Consider the following 16,077-nt stretch of genomic DNA (forward strand, 5'->3'; position numbering starts at 1 on the left):
TAAATCTTTCAGGCTTTCGTAATTATAATGGGTGTGGGAATGCGTTCTCTCTGCTTTGTCTTGAGTTCAACAGGAAACTACACTTCCCATGAACCCCTGCGAGCCATTGCTTCACTAGTTTCGTACCCGAGTTGACTATTCTTACAAATTCCGTCTCATGGACCTTTTTATTATTTAACATCACTCCACCGCTGCTGAGATGGCGGAATCAGCGTCTTGTCGGGTGTTTCAGCTGGGAAAACCGCGTTACGAGCAGGTAAAGAGTTTGTCGCGATGTTAAAGTGCATCTTTGTCTGGGCATTTTTGATGGGCGTTGATAAACAACATATGTGTGCAGATACCTTTGCTTTGCTCCAGCACTGGACTGCGAAATTCGCCCGTTTTTCACGCTTTTTTGTGTTTTGCTCATGGCTTCTTTGCAATAATGTTGGCCGATGCAGTTGTTCGTGGTGAGCGTAACAGAGGTTTTGGTAGCACCGTTATATTAGAAACCCTAAAACATCAGATGCATGCCTAATAGCTTTTCTTTTTATATGCAAAAATCAGGAAATGACTTGGACAGTATTGTTTTGTTTTGAGCTGTTGAATACAAATTCACTAGTCACTTTTATGTTTGCATTACGTGGGTTTTCGCGGGACATTATCAAAGTTCGTAATTTTTCTAGAAAGCTGGGAAAAAACTGCCTCTCCCTGTTTTATTTTCTTTGTAAAACAAATATAGTTATACACCGGATTTTCACGTTTTGCCTTTTGAAATAGGAGCCTCTTTTGCTCAACGTTAGCAAATAATCGTCTCATCAATTGTGTTTGTGAGATTTCACGCGCTCGTGTCGGTCAAATGAATGACCATCTATTTAAGTCCTGTTGCCTCCATGGAAACACCGCGGTCATCCTAATTAACCCGTTCAGACCCAAATTACGTTCCATGACCAGTTTATCCATACTGTGAATACTGCCATAAATGATAATCAATCAAACAATAGTTTATAATAATGGTTAATTGGTTTTGAACAACTTCTGGATAGTCATGCTCAGGATTTGATGTAAGTTCCATTATAAAATATGCTAATCCAGAATTATAAAAGGTTCAGGTTGTTTTTAAACAAATCAAGTTACTTTCTAAAAGCCTATATCTATATTAGTAGATTAATAGCTTGAATTCTGCATTGGTTTTGCATTGATTTCTATATATTATAAATGTCAAGTCACCTATTCATATAGTGCATTATACAGTACAGATTTTTTTCAAAGCACCTTTACTTTGCTCAGCTGAAGTCAGTTCAGTATTGATTCAGTTCTGTTGGAAAGATCATCAATTATTTAATTAGTTAATTTCCTCCTATAAAGCAATTCTGCAACAAACAAAAAAAAATGTGATCGTCCTGCTCAGTTCAGTTCGTATACAACAGCGCCAACACAGTCAGATCAGTAATGTTGTTGAATATTAAGTGTCCCACATAATAATATATATTCTATAATATGTTCAAATTATAAAATATTATAAACTCTTGGCAGAGACAATCACCCAATTCTATCTGCACCTATTTCCTTTGCATGCAAAAATAGTGATGCAAGTAATGGTGTAAAAATTATGTAAAACAAATAAAATAATGTGTAGTTGATTATTACTGAAATCACATCACATTTGCAGTATAGTATACAATACAACTGTTTCCTGTTACAATGTGCATTACATTACAAATACTGTGTGGTTATTTTTCCGGTTCTTCACTGAAATGGGCTCTGGGGCTGAATGGGTTAACGGTCCGCTCTGAAATCAGTACATGTATTTCAGTTATCAGTGTTGTGCTCTGGGTTTGTTTGGGGAAAGTTCACACTTTTATAGCTAGACATGATGAATTGTTTGAAATGCACTGCTATTAATCTAAGAAAACCTTACTTTCACATTGTTCAATAGAGGGCAGGATGGTAAGGGTATTATTTCCCTTCCCTTTGTTAATCTGCCGGTTATGTTCTCTGAATTCACCTCAATAAAATACTTGGGTCAGTGTTTATTTTGGTGCAATCATGAGTTTCATTTGATTATCATGCCATTTGCTGCCCAAATGAGTCTGCTTTGGGTCTACAGGGAATACTTCTAAACAAAAGATCCCTGAAAATACATATGGTAATATACAGTCTTTTGCCTAAGAAAGCTCCACTGAGTATTCATTAGATTTGTGCCTCTCATCAACGTCGAATTGGTTTTTATGGGCAAAATCCAGCGCATGTGCATTAATGCAGACAGTGATCTTTTTTTATTGCTGCTGCTTTTAGGTGAAATCAATGCAGCTGCATGGGTGTATGTTTTCTTCCTGCTCCATCTCTGCTAACTGTGTTGCATATTCTCTGGGGAGCAGAAACACATGCATAATTAACAAGTCTTCTCCAGCAGACATGCGCTCGCATAGCTCTCCGCAACAGCTTTGAAGCAAGTGTCTATAGCCCAAAATAACGTTATTAGCCAAGCCCAGTCAGATCAGCAGATTTTTATTTCTTTTTTTGCTCTCTTCCCCCCATATTGTTTGATAAAATGGATTTCAGCTACAAAGACTAGTGAGATGTGCCACACAGAAGCCCTATTCTCTGGATAAATCATTTAGAAGCAGTTGATTGAGGCTTCTTTTTTTTTTTTTACTCTGTGTTCTTTGCCAAATAAACCCTTGGCATGCTCAACCATCGGGCCTCTGAAACAGTTCTCAGCTCTCAGAAAACCGCTTGCATTGCTGCCCGGGAATCAGAGACAGTGGGAATGTTGATGTAGGCATTCGTCGCTCCTTTTGAGCTCACTCTGCACAAACTGTCAGTGCGTTGTCATTACATCCCTTAAATATTTCAGTCTAACTCTACTAAAATTAGAATACAGTCTCTTGACAATTTAAGGCACAAGCAGCCAGTTTTAATCATTTTTTAGCTTGTGCTGTCAGCAGGTTGTCCTGTTTGCATCGATTCTTTATGTTCTGGCTGACAATGTAAGTTTGTTAAACTAAAGGAATGTTTTTCTTCCTCAGAGCACATTTCTCGGCAGGTTGAGACATTTCATTGACATCATTGACCCTTCGACTCTGTTTGTGACGGAGGTATGGAAATCTTGTCTGTGTTATGGTAATTAAAGTGAATAAGAAGAATAAAAAATTGAGTGTAACTCATTGTTTATGTAATATACTATAATTAAATCACAGATATGAAGAATGAATGCTGATTCTTGGCTAATTATTGATTCTGGATAAGTCTACTATAGTCATAATCCTTTCGGATTTCTCTTTCATCTCTATAGAGTCGTTTAAAAGAATGTATCAAACTCTTGGATGATTTCAAGCAAGGGAATCTTCCTTCAGGAATAACAGATCACCAGGTGATGTCTCGGATGTTTCGACGGATATCATATGTATTGGTTTGGCCTATTTGTGCTGCAGTGTTTTATAACTGCTTGTATTCTATGTTCAGCTCTGGGAGGCTCAGAAGGTGAAGCAGGTGAGACATGGTTCACTTTCACTTTTAAATGATGGTTAGAATTACAGTCACTTACTCATCTCCTTTCAGGCCATCATTCACCCTGACACCGGTGAAAAAATCTTCATGCCTTTCCGCATGTCAGGTAAGAGCAAATGAGGAGTCCAGAGAATTTAAATCCTTTCATACTGGGCCTTGCGTTTCACACACACCAAAAAAAATCAAATAAATACTGACTATTCATCAAAAAAAAAAAAAAAACTATTTCCTCAAATATATTAAGCAGCACAACTGTTTTCAACACGGATGAAGAAATGTTTCTTAAAGGGATAGTTCACCCAAAAATGAAAATTACCCTCACCCTCAAGCCATCCTAGGTATATATATATATATGACATTCTTTTTTCAGCCGAATACAATCAGAGTTATATTGACATGTCCTGGCTAATCTAAGCTTTATAATGGCAGCGAATGGGAGCCCAAAATTTGAAGCCCAAAAAAGTAAATCCATTATAAAAGTAATCCACATGGCTCCGGGGAGTTAATAAAGGCCTTCTGAAGTGAAGCGCTGCGTTTGTGTAAGAAAAATGTCCATATTTAACACGTTGTAAAGTAAAATATCTAGTTTCCTCCAGACCGCCTTCCGTATTCAACTTACGGAAAAAGGTAATGACGGGACATTGCGTAAGCGTTTTGAGGCGGTTGAATATGGTTTTTGGTGGATATTTTACTTTAAAAAGTTTTAAATATGGAGATTTTTCTTACTCAAACGCATCGATTGGCGTCAGAAGGCCTTTCACGAGTTTGTGTGCCCATATAATCTTAGTGAAAGTGGTAAACAGATTTGGCTTGATGTCTGCTATAGAGGGGCTCGGAGAGGATATTATACCCGAGCTCCGATTGCCCCCCTATAACAGGCAAAATTGTACAAAAAGGAGGAGCAGGGCAGGAGGGGGATGCTGCAAGAACTAGCAACAGGAAGAGGTAAGCTGCTGATTTTATACCTTGGTATTAATTAGAAGATTAGATGGGCGTACTCCTCCCGAAATTACGTTTAATAACTTAAGGTGAATTGCACTTATTCAGTCATTAAAGATTCAATTATTGTTGTTCAATAAAAAATGTAAGTACACTCTTACACACCTCGGGTCATTAGCGACCCTATAAAATGTTTACAACAAAAAAAATGGAAAAACAGGCATTCTTTTATCTTTTTTTCTTGTTATATTGTTTATAGTGAATGATTGAGGAATACTAAGGAGGATGTCTAACTTTTTTTAAAAATGCATGAGGAGGAGGGTAGTGAATGATGTAAGGTATTAGCCTGAAAGGCCAGACCCACATCAAGATGTTGGGTCTGGGAACTCTCCATTGGCAGGGCTCAATCCGAGGGGCGGGATAAACGGTTGTCTTTCAAATTCCCTCTGCACACAATAGGATAGCGCTACAACCAACCAGAAGGGAACGAAGAAGGGGAAACGGAGCTAGTTGATAGATTAAACTTTCGGCGTATCTGGTCAGCAAAACTCTGAACACATATTCCTTTCTTAAGAATGACTTCAGTGCCGTTCTTTGTTCTTTTCTCAAAGAAAAGCTTCCAGAGTCGCGGCCAAAGCCGCTGTTCGCTAGCCTGGTCTTACCAGACTTGTACATTTCATTTGTACAGAGAGAGAGAGTACTTGGAGAGTCTGGCCACTCTCCATTGACAAGCGTTTACTTCCTTGAAGGCGGGTACTCTGTTGAAGTTTAAAACTATTGGATATGCCAAGAGCCACTCTGGATCTGCCATAACCAATCGCTATAGGAATCACATGGAAATCCGTGAAAATAACTGTGCAGATTGTGCATGCCACCTCAGTGATAAAACCTAAAACTTGTGCATTCGGATTGTGATTTATTCACAGTGGAGGGGAGAGTTTTGTGATCGGGAACGCACTGCTCACGTGGTCCATAACATGATTGCTGTAAATAAAATGTCATATGCTTGGTATGATAAGAAAAAATGCTACCGTAAATAACGGCCCAATTCAAATGTTTACGTGCTTTTCTTCTTTTATTTTTTGAGCGGTGATGAAATATATTGCTCTTGTAAATACTTGCCAGCATTTAAAGAAATATAAGTCTAGAAATGCATCCAAATTACAGCGAAGCGCAACTGTACGGTGCTCTGCAGTCGTCAAAAAGGATATAAACAGTGAATTTTTAAGGGATATATTCTTGAAAATTCAGAGATGTGGATTCGGAAAGCAATTCAATTACCACACGACTTTGGTGTTTGTCAAAAACAGTAGGTAATTAGGCCGGGGGTTTTTACACGGGTGGTGGGAGACGGACGGCAATAAAATCACTGACCCCACGAGAAACAATTACCGTCCGAATAGGGCTTCAGTCAACTCCTTCACCACTAACGGAGCGAGCTGGAAAGGCTTTAACTTCTGGATATTCGGTCGCAGTGCCACAACGGAATGAATGGCTTCGCTCGCATCTTTCCTCCGCCACCATTACTGAACTACAACTCAAACTAGCGCACGACATCAGCGTCATCGTTCTCAGCCACTCCCTCTGTTCACTGATTGGACCGGTAAAAATTTGTTTGGAGAAAACCTAAGAATATACTGCAATCCCAGACGGAGTACTGAAGGAAAATGAAAATTGAGCGGAAGTACGTAGGAGGGCGGAGCCAGGCTAGCTGTTCGCCAGCTTCTTTGTTTACAAGTAGCACGCGGAACCGCAGCAACTCTGTCGCCATTATGTTAAGCCCGCCCACCGACTCTATACACGATGTGATTGGCCCAGATCAGAGTTTTATTTTTCCAGCTCGCAAGCCAACAGAGAGTTGCTAGACGACCCTGGCTGCAAATTACATTTGCTGCCGCTAGAGTGCGTCTAGATTTCTAGGCTAGTGAGGTATACATTTAAGGGTTAATATATTGTAACTATGATTGTATTCGTCTAAAAGAAGAATGATATATATATATATCCCTAGGATGGCTTGAGAGTGAGTAAATCATGGGTTAATTTTCATTTTTGGGTAAACTATCCCTTTAAGGACCAAATCAGCATATTAGTACAATTTCTGAAGATCATGTGACACTGAAGCCTGAGTAATGAGTCATGATGCTTAAAAATAAATGTAATTTTTAAGATATATGTTAAAATAAAGTTATTTTAAATTGCAGTATATTGTCACCTCCATTGTAATTAAGTAGAAATCATATTTGCTTGTCTATTGTTGTCTATTATTTTAATGGAATCATGGCTTTAGCAAGATTAAGAAAATCAGTTAAGATGTATAACCATTATAAATGTTGTTCTGGATGTCTACAGCCCAATGCTGTTATGCATGTGTGCAGCACTTCAGTCACGCCGTACATCTAATAATACAACTGCACCATAATAACACTGTTTAAAATTAAAGTAATAAATGTTTAATTAAGTGAAGACAGCCATAGAGGTTATTTTTACTCTGTTCTGATTTGTTGTTGCTCTTTTTCTTGTCTGGATGCAATTCACAGGCTATGTGCCATTTGGAACACCAATCGTAAGTCTTCAGTTTGCTTGTAAAAAAAAAATCTAAATACATATGAAAGGTCACACAGACGGAGCAAATATGAGAGAAAGAAGCCAATCAGTAGACTTGTGCCAGTGTTGACATATCTTAATCTTCTAAGCATGAGAGGTGTTTGAACCTGTATTGAGTTTCTAAAGTCTAACCTTTGTTTCTAATAGGTGTAAATGATTAACCAGCGTGTGGCTGTATACTACATTGTTAACATGAACTGTTAAATTATCCTTAACTGATTCTCTTGCAGGTTGTTGGTCTTCTCCTTCCAAACCAGACTTTGGCCTCTACTGTTTTCTGGCAGGTAAAGTGACTTGTTCCCATCATTTGAGCCCTTCAATGCCAGGAAGCATAAAAGCTGGCTCTGCACTTAGAAATGTGTCATTAGTCTAAAGTAGTCCTATTTAATCAGATTTCCTTTATATATCTGACTTTTACCAGAAGCTGACTTCACAGAAAATAAAACCTTTTCATCCACCAATAGTTGATGTGTCAAGCTAATCCAGAATTTCTCTCCTGCAGTGGCTCAACCAGAGTCACAATGCCTGCGTGAACTTCTCCAACCGCAATGCCACAAAGGTACGGTCTGAAATGGTCTTGTAATTGAGGTCAGGTTATTGAGGTCTAACTATTGCAATGCCTTTGCAGATGGTCATTCAGTGAAGCGTTTCTTCTTCTCGATTCCATTTGAATGATCATTGTTGTGTCCTGAGGGCCAGACGTCTGTTCTGCATCTGACTGTGGTTCAAAACCTCAGAGTATTTTTTTCATTGCACAGCAGTCTGTGGAACATTTGCTGAACATGGATGTTGATGATTGTTTTTCCCCCTATGTCATCTTTAGCCAACACCAACCTCAAAGTTTATTCAGGGATACCTGGGAGCTGTCACCAGTGCCGTTTCAATTGCAGTACGTGATTTACATTTGTAATGTAAATATACTAGTGCTTGGGGAAAATTAATAATGATTAATCACATTCAAAATATAAATACACACACATGAATGTATATATTTTTAAATATATATATTTTTTTATTAAAATATATATAATTTATCTTATATATAAATATAATTCAGTATATACATGCACAATTTCTTAAATATATACAGTGGCAAGAAAAAGTATGTGAACCGCTTGCAGAATCTGTGAGGGGAAAAAAATTATTTTTTATTTACTACTGTCCTGAATAAGATATTTTACATAAAAAATGTTTACATATAGTCCACAAGACCAAAAAATAGCAGAATTTATTAAAATAACCCCGTTCAAAAGTTTATGAACCATTAATTCTCAATACTGTGTGTCGTTCCCTGGATGATCCACGGCTGTTTTTTTGTGTTTTGTGATGGTTGTTCATGAGTCCCTTGTTTGTCCTGAGCAGTTAAACTGCTCAATGTTCTTCAGAAAAATCCTCCAGCTCCTTCACATTCTTCAGTTTTCCAGCCTCTTTTGCATAGTTGAATTGCATAGTCTCCAGCAGGGACTGTATGATTTTGAGATCCATCTTTTTACACTGAGGACGATTGAGGGACTCAAACACAACTACTAAAAAAAAAAAAGGATACATTCACTGATGCTCCAGAAGGAAACACAATGCATTACGAGCTGGGGGTGAAAACTTTTGAGCAGGATGAAGATGTCCAAATGTTTCTTTTTTGTTTAAATATATATATTTTATTTTTTTATCTAGTACTGCCCTTTAGAAGCAACAGAAGATACTTGCATGTTTTCCAGAAGACAAATTGAATACAATTTACCTTGATCTTCAAATTCAATACGTTTTCACCCCCCAGCTCTTAATTCATCGTCTTTCCTCCTGGAGCATCAGTGAATGTTTCAACCTTTTTTAGTAGTTGTGTTTGAGTCCCTCAATTATCCTCAGTGTGAAAAGATGGATCTCAAAATCATACAGTCCCTGCTGGAGAGGGTTCAACTATGCAAAAGATGCTGGAAAACTGAAGAATGTGCAGGAGCTGGAGGATTTTTCTGAAGAACGTTGGGGAGTTTAACTGTTCAGGACAAACAAGGGACTCATGAACAACCATCACAAAACAAAAAAACAGCCGTGGATCATCCAGGGAACGACACACAGTATTGAGAATTAATGGTTCATAAACTTTTGAACAGGGTTATTTTAATCGAATCATTTATTTTTCTTGTGGACTATATGTAAACGTTTTTTATGTAAAATATCTTATTCAGGACAGTAGTAAATAAAAAATAACATGCTTTTTGTATGATCTCTTTTTGGTTAAAATTATTCACATTTTCACAGATTCTGCAAGCGGTTCACATACTTTTTCTTGCCTGTGTGTGTGTGTGTGTGTGTGTGTGTGTGTGTGTGTGTGTGTGTGTGTGTGTGTGTGTGTGTGTGTGTGTGTGTGTGTGTGTGTGTGTGTGTGTGTGTGTGTGTGTGTGTGTGTGTGTGTGTGTGTGTGTGTGTGTGTGTGTGTGTATATATTCGATGTGATTAATCACTATTATTTTTTCCCCAGCACTAAAATGTACATGTTTATCATTGTGGAGTTCTAAATGAGCTGTGTATCAATGTTTGCCCTTTTAAAATGCTATTTAAAATAAAATAATGTTTAAGAAAATGTATTTATGATTCTAAAAATATTTAATGCCTCTTTATTGGTAGTAGTGTTCTAGTATACTATACTATACCATAACATAACACCTTGATAACTACTGTTGTACAGTTTTACATGTTAATGTAATGTAATGTAATGACTCTTATAGGTGGGTCTGAATGTACTAATCCAGAAGTCCAGCAAATTTAACCCTGCCACCAGACTGTTGATACAGAGATTTATCCCCTTCCCTGCTGTTGGTATGTCCTTATTATAGATCTACAATTTTGCTTTACTCAGCACTGAGTCCTCCACTCTGCATTGCATAAAGCTCCCCCTGCTGTCAGTAAGAAAGCATGACAAATACTTTGCGTAATGTTTTTAAAAGAATTCTCTTATGCGCATCAAGGCTGAATTTATTTGATCAAAAATACAGTGAAAACAGTAATATTGTGAAATATGATTACAATGTAAAATAACTTTTCCATTGTCAAATATTTTAAAATAATAATTTTCAGCATCATTACTCCAGTCTTCAGTGTCACATGATCCTTCAGAAACTACTCAAGGAAAATTTATTTTTATTATCAATGTTGAAAACAGTGCTGCTTAATATTTTCGTGTAAACCGTGATACATTGTTTAAGGATTTTTTGGGCACTTCATTTAAGGTGTCATTGTTACAATGTAGTTATATATTTAAGTACTGAGTAATATTAATTAACAACATGTACTTACTATAGGATTAGTGTTTGGTTGATGGTTAGTTGCATGTAATTGTGCATCATTTACTGTTATTACTATGGTAAGTACATGTAACATATGTAACAAGAACACTGTAAAATAAAGCTTTACCGATTCTTTGATCAATAGAAAGTTCAAAAGAACATTTTAATTGAAATATATATATATATATATATTGTAACATTATGAATCTCTACTGTTACTTTTAATCAATTTGACTTTGCTGAAAAAAAGGAAAAATAAATCCTACTGTCCCCAAAGTTTTAAACGGTAGTGTATATTTTACTCAAGTACCTTCCCGAATCAACTAGGAATTCTTAAAATAACAGAAAAATGGAGATTATACCAAGATTAACAAATCTCCTTTCACAGAAACGGGATGTCATGGTTTTGTTTAGCAGGGATGGTCATCATTTAAGATCTGTGTATGTTTTACTTCTCAGCCAGTGCGAACATCTGTAACGTGGCTCTAATGAGACACAATGAGCTGTCTGAGGGAATAGATGTGTTGGACAGCAATGGGAATGTAGTGGGATCCTCACGGATAGCTGCCAAACATGTGCGTATGTTAGTTATACAGTTGTGACAGCCCACTTCGATTTGTTTGTCGAATTTTGTCAGTGGTGTTTTATTTTCAAGTAAAGCTAGTCAACATTTTGAGACATATTTTTATTCTTACAAACCATGTTACACTGTTACATGAATTTTTAAAGGTAAATGTCCTTTTTTTTTTAATCAGGCACTGATAGAGACGGCACTGACGCGTGTAGCTTTACCGCTGCCAATCTTTGTCCTTCCACCAATCATAATGGCCTTCTTAGAAAAGTATGAAACTACTTTTGCTTCAGTTGCATTTCAATTCTACTCTGAACAGGAAGTAATTGTTATTCATTATAAATAGTATATCTTATTATATAAATAATTATAATTAATAATATATGATAATTTGTAATAAATGATCATGAAATGATTGTTTAATAGAGAGTCATGAGAGTGTGTTCTCACTGTCCTCCACCAGGCTTCCTCTGATGCAGGCCCATCGCAGGATGATGCTGCCTGTGCACAGTTTAGTGTGTCTGGCCGTCTTTGGTCTGTCCTTGCCACTGGCTATCAGCCTCTTCCCACAGATGTCTGAGGTACTGCAGCAACACCTGCATCACTTCCCCACAATTGCTGCAGCAGGTTTAATTTCGTCTGTCGACCTCTTGCCATTAATCTTTTCTTGTGTGTGTGCTCTGAATAATAAATATTTTAGCAGGGAATTGCTTGCTAATCATTCTTTGCTCCTCACAGATCGAGGCATCTCACCTTGAGCCGGAAATTGCCATGGCAACAGATTGCAAGGTGCTGACATACAACAAGGGACTGTGATGAACGAGAGAGAAGTTTAATCAGCTGTCTGAGATTGCCAAGGATGTGTAGCATAACCGGTGCAAACAGTATTGAGGAGGAAAAAGCATTCTGAGCAATAGTAACCCTTTCCTTAACTGCTGAGCCAGTTTTTATCAGTTTTTATAGAACTATTGATGAAGTAATAATTACAGTATTTACCGTTTTACTGACAACTATGACAGGGAGGAAAAAAGGCCTTATATTAAACGATTTTGTCATATAAAAATGTTATATATTAATGTTGATAAAACTAATTGTGAATACTAAGAGAGTAGGTAAGTGCAGCTTTAAATTTATAATCATTCTGTTGGTATAATATGGTCAGTGAATGCACTTTAATGAACATGTAACTGTAATTAACTGTTTATTTGCATGTCACGCTTAATATTTTCCAAAACCTTGCGAAATAATGTTTATTTTTTGTTGGTTTTATGTGTACATGTACAGGGTTTTAGTCCTTAAGTATTACCATTTTAAAACTATATATATTGCAATATTAACACAATTATGTTTGAAAATTTTACTATGTGGTCTATTTAAACATTGGATTTGTTTTATAGTTAGGTATTGACATTGAATTATTTTGTTTAATAATGTAGTTTTTATAAATATATTCTTTGTTTGCATTTACCTTTCATTTTTCCATAAGAGTTTATATATATAATTTTACTTTTTCTTTTTTGTTAAACAAAATTGGCTTAATATCAAGACACCACGTAGTATAACCTTTACTTGAGTTCAAAGATAAACAGGACATCAGTATAAAACACACGCATCAAATAATCACATTTCCAGGCCATAAATGGACATTTCTCACTCCCTCCTGTTTCTTATTCAGCTGTTGGTGTTTCACAACAATCCTCCTAGTCAAAAGTTCAGGATTCAAAAAGGATGAGCAACATTCTTGACATTCCATCTCATGTTTTTCCAGCTTATCCTCCGAATTGTGGATTTTGAACTAGGAGTTTGCATCAACACAAACAGCTTCATATAAAAAACCTTCATCAGCTTAGAAAAAGAACGTCTGGCTTGAGTAACAGTACCATTCAGTATGCAAAAAAGTCACGCCGTACACGTATACGTTCACAGTACAAAACAAGCATGGGTCTGACTTGAGCACATGCAATGGGCTAGTCCTTCCTTCCCATTCACTTAAAATTCACATTATATGGTTGAACATACAACGTAAAACAACATCTTGCATATGCAAGAGCGATGCATTATTAGTGCAATATATATCATATATCTATTTGAGGACCTTTGACATCCGTTATGGCAAAGTTATAAATGGGTGTGCACAGAACATTTTACCTCAATGTAAGCACTACAAACTACATGACACAACAAGTGAATAAAAAGTAACAAATAAATGATACCCAGGATAATTCGGATGACTGAGATTATTTCTAACATGTAACATGCATGAGAAGTGTGGGGACTGACAGCTTAGATTAGAAGTTAATTCCCTTTTACGCTAATCTTGGGCCAATTTTGTTGTTCCTTTCCAATCAATAAAACTGGCCTTAGATCAGCCTCAAAGTGCAACTTCTATGAACACTATGGCTAAATAAAAACACTGGGAGTGTGTGAAGGGGGCGAGTGTGGATGTGGATGATGAATGGGACATCCCGCTTGGGTTTGGCCCAGGAGGAGTTCCTTCTCCCTGGATAAACATGGTCCGCTGATCTGCTGACTGTGGGAATGGTAGAGCCTCAGGAAGGACAAAATCGAGTGAGCCAACCATAGAGTTGTTACACACCACAGAGAGATCTGCAAAGAGAGACGCGCTAAGGATAATTCATGAACATGTAAAATATGCATGTTCGACACAGATCTCAGACCGAAGTCACTTGCACTCAATTGCTTCTTTACCTGCGCACAATTGAGCTCGGAGTAGAAAGAGGATGTCTCAACGTCCAGATATAGAGGAACAGATTGTGACTCCGCACAACTGCAGAGAAAGAGAATCATTAAATACTTTACTAAGTAAAAACATTATGTGGCCATTTAATCTATTCATAAACTTGACATTAGCTTGTAGATGTAAAGCTTTGTGTACCTGTAGGGTCTGGTGTTATGATCCGTAACGGTGTTGCACCAGGACACCAGACCCAAAGTGAGAGTGACACTGGCCCCTCCGGAGAGGAACAGGACACATAGACTCAGCAGCAGCGTGAGGAAGGCGGAGAACAGCGTGCTGCAAGAAAAAAAAGTGAAACTAAGAACCAATGGATAACACCGTTTAGTTCCTGATACAAATAAGATACATTTGTTCTAAATGTATTATAATAATACATATTTTTAATTCTATATTATGTATATTATATATTCAATTTCAAGATATTGAACAAATATTAAATAGCATTTATAATTATTAAATATTTTAAAATAGTTTTTTTACATAATTATTTATATATTTCATAAATATTTAACATAAGTGTAACACTTTACAGTAAGGTTTCATTAGTTAACTACATTAGTTAACATGGACTGAAGAACTGTACTTCTACAGCATAATGTTAACAAATGAAACCTTATTGTAAAGTGTTACCAAATAATTATAATTATATTACATTGAACATGATATTATTTAATTTAATATAGAGTATATTGAATACGATATTGTTTTGCTATAACAAATTGATATAACAATAATTTAATGCCGCTTCAAGTTTCTACTGTTATATAGATATGTAATTTATTTTAATGTTTTAAAAGCCACATGAACACTCACTCGTCATGTCGCCGATGGAGGTAGAAAAGGCTCCTCCAGCCCTGGACTGCCCCGTACAGCACTGTAAACACACCGACAAATGTGGCGAACTGGCAGGCGGACAGTGGACCCCATTGTTGGACCACCAGATGAGTGACCGCTTTGGACTCTCCTTCGCCCACCGTGAGGTTCTCCGTCCTCCAGAAGCCTTGACTAAACAGCGCGCACCTTCCCTTGAAAGCGGACCCGTTTAGGGCGAGCGGTACGACCACCAAGAGTCCAGCAATAACGGACAGGGTGTGGGCGGCGCAGTGAGCCAGCAAGAGTCGCCGATCCAGCTCCATGTACTCGAAAATTAGTTTAGCCTGTGGGTAACGTTAGAGGAGTGTGGCTTACCTGTAGGAATCTCGATGATTGTTTTCGACAGTAAATATAAACTATAAATACAGTGGAATTTTACAGCCAGTGTGTTTGTGTCTGGACTCCTCCCCTCCGGCGGCGGGACGCTTACACAACGGTTCAGCTCTAATCTCTGACTTTGGACAGCGCGTGACGCTGACGCACGATCTGCACGTACGCGCGAATATAGAGCTGCAATTTGTTTTATATCCTATTATATGTGTTTAATTGGTTTAATTCAACTGTATATTTACAAATGTCAGCGAAAGTGAGTGTTGAGGGTTTTCCACGACAAAGGCAGCGCCACTCAGCGCCACACCCCTAAAGTTTAATTCGGTCAGTGGATCAGCGCTGCGTTATGTAAGGCCGATTACAGACAGACACGAAAATGGGTCATTCGTCATGCAAAGGTTGTCTCTAAATCAAACGTCCCACTAGGTTGTTGTTACCTTACCACCAATGGAAACGTCTACGGTGGTCTGGCGTTTATGCAGACCCACTTTATAATCCAAAAATTACAAGTTTACACCAACCAGCTTTTAAAAGAAATTCAACGAAAAGCTGACATTTGATGCAACAAATTTGTACTGGTAGAGACGCATGACATTTTGAGTTATTGATTTAATAATGTAAATCATTTGCAAATACTTGAAATCGTTCTAGTTATACAAACGGTTGTGTTAGTTTATGATATAGTAGCCTCATTACTCCTAAAAAATATATTTTGATATTACTGCTTCCAACAAGTGGAATATATCTTCACTTTCTTTGTTTTGTTTGATTTTATTTTTCTCCATAAACAGAAATGTTCAAATTCACTTCCTCTCACATTTTTTAGTTGAAACAGACTCGCTTCTCAAATCTCTTATTTAACAATTATGCAGCGGATTCCTGAAACAATAGGCCAAGATAGTGGTGTAACTATTGAGATTTTTTTGCCCCCTTGTTATGTGTTGATGCTCTTTAATTTTCTGTACAGTGTCATTTCTGTGTCATTAGCCTTATTTAATAAGTTATTTCATAATAACTTTATCCGTTATAATGATATTGTAATAATAATAGGGTGGCCTATTTTTTCATTTTGCCTAGTTTATTAATTCACTAAATATATAGAATAGAGGTTTTTAAATAGGCCTAACGAAACCATAATTTTGTGGTTTTAGCAGCTTTCTTGTTAAATGATGAACAAAAAATGATGAACAAAGAGAGTCATAAAATCACAGGGGAAAAATGGGCTTAGA

At 37.1% G+C, this 16,077-nt stretch overlaps 2 protein-coding genes across 3 annotated transcripts; one reads left to right on the forward strand and one right to left on the reverse strand.

Moving 5' to 3' along the window:
- Window positions 1-87: 87 nt before the first annotated feature.
- sfxn5b (sideroflexin 5b) lies at window positions 88-12,350 on the forward strand. Of its 2 annotated transcripts, none has more exons than XM_079839391.1 (14): window positions 88-256; window positions 3,012-3,080; window positions 3,278-3,355; window positions 3,448-3,474; window positions 3,544-3,598; window positions 6,969-6,994; window positions 7,266-7,319; window positions 7,538-7,594; window positions 7,859-7,924; window positions 9,759-9,849; window positions 10,776-10,891; window positions 11,072-11,157; window positions 11,351-11,468; window positions 11,626-12,350. In XM_079839391.1, exons 1-14 carry the CDS (start codon window positions 200-202, stop codon window positions 11,701-11,703), a joined length of 978 nt encoding a protein of 325 aa, XP_079695517.1. In that variant the 5' UTR covers window positions 88-199; the 3' UTR covers window positions 11,704-12,350. The 2 variants fall into 2 exon arrangements, with proteins under 2 accessions (XP_079695517.1, XP_079695518.1); XM_079839392.1 differs by lacking the exon at window positions 88-256 and adding an exon at window positions 2,740-2,806.
- Window positions 12,351-12,436: 86 nt separating this feature from the next.
- Window positions 12,437-15,425, reverse strand: LOC307140141 (transmembrane protein 179). The gene is made up of 4 exons (XM_079839393.1): window positions 14,459-15,425; window positions 13,784-13,921; window positions 13,597-13,675; window positions 12,437-13,494 (listed from the first exon to the last, which is right to left on the reverse strand). The coding sequence occupies exons 1-4, from the start codon at window positions 14,779-14,781 to the stop codon at window positions 13,288-13,290; spliced, it is 747 nt and encodes a 248-aa protein (XP_079695519.1). The 5' UTR covers window positions 14,782-15,425; the 3' UTR covers window positions 12,437-13,287.
- Window positions 15,426-16,077: the final 652 nt, after the last annotated feature.

This window comes from Gobio gobio, assembly GCF_949357685.1.
Source record: "Gobio gobio genome assembly, chromosome: 16".
Lineage (NCBI taxonomy): Eukaryota > Metazoa > Chordata > Actinopteri > Cypriniformes > Gobionidae > Gobio > Gobio gobio.

What these genes read in the sequence shown, in the direction of transcription:
- sfxn5b (XM_079839391.1), top strand. Translation starts at nt 200, where the DNA reads ATGGCGGAATCAGCGTCTTGTCGGGTGTTTCAGCTGGGAAAACCGCGT. An exon ending in CATGCCTTTCCGCATGTCAG is followed by an intron (nt 3,599 to 6,968) that starts GTAAGAGCAAAT and finishes TGCAATTCACAG; the next exon opens with GCTATGTGCCATTTGGAACA. An exon ending in TCTTCCCACAGATGTCTGAG is followed by an intron (nt 11,469 to 11,625) that starts GTACTGCAGCAA and finishes TGCTCCTCACAG; the next exon opens with ATCGAGGCATCTCACCTTGA.
- LOC307140141 (XM_079839393.1), bottom strand. Translation starts at nt 14,781, where the DNA reads ATGGAGCTGGATCGGCGACTCTTGCTGGCTCACTGCGCCGCCCACACC. An exon ending in CTCCATCGGCGACATGACGA is followed by an intron (nt 13,922 to 14,458) that starts GTGAGTGTTCAT and finishes TTTTTCTTGCAG; the next exon opens with CACGCTGTTCTCCGCCTTCC. An exon ending in CATAACACCAGACCCTACAG is followed by an intron (nt 13,676 to 13,783) that starts GTACACAAAGCT and finishes CTTTCTCTGCAG; the next exon opens with TTGTGCGGAGTCACAATCTG.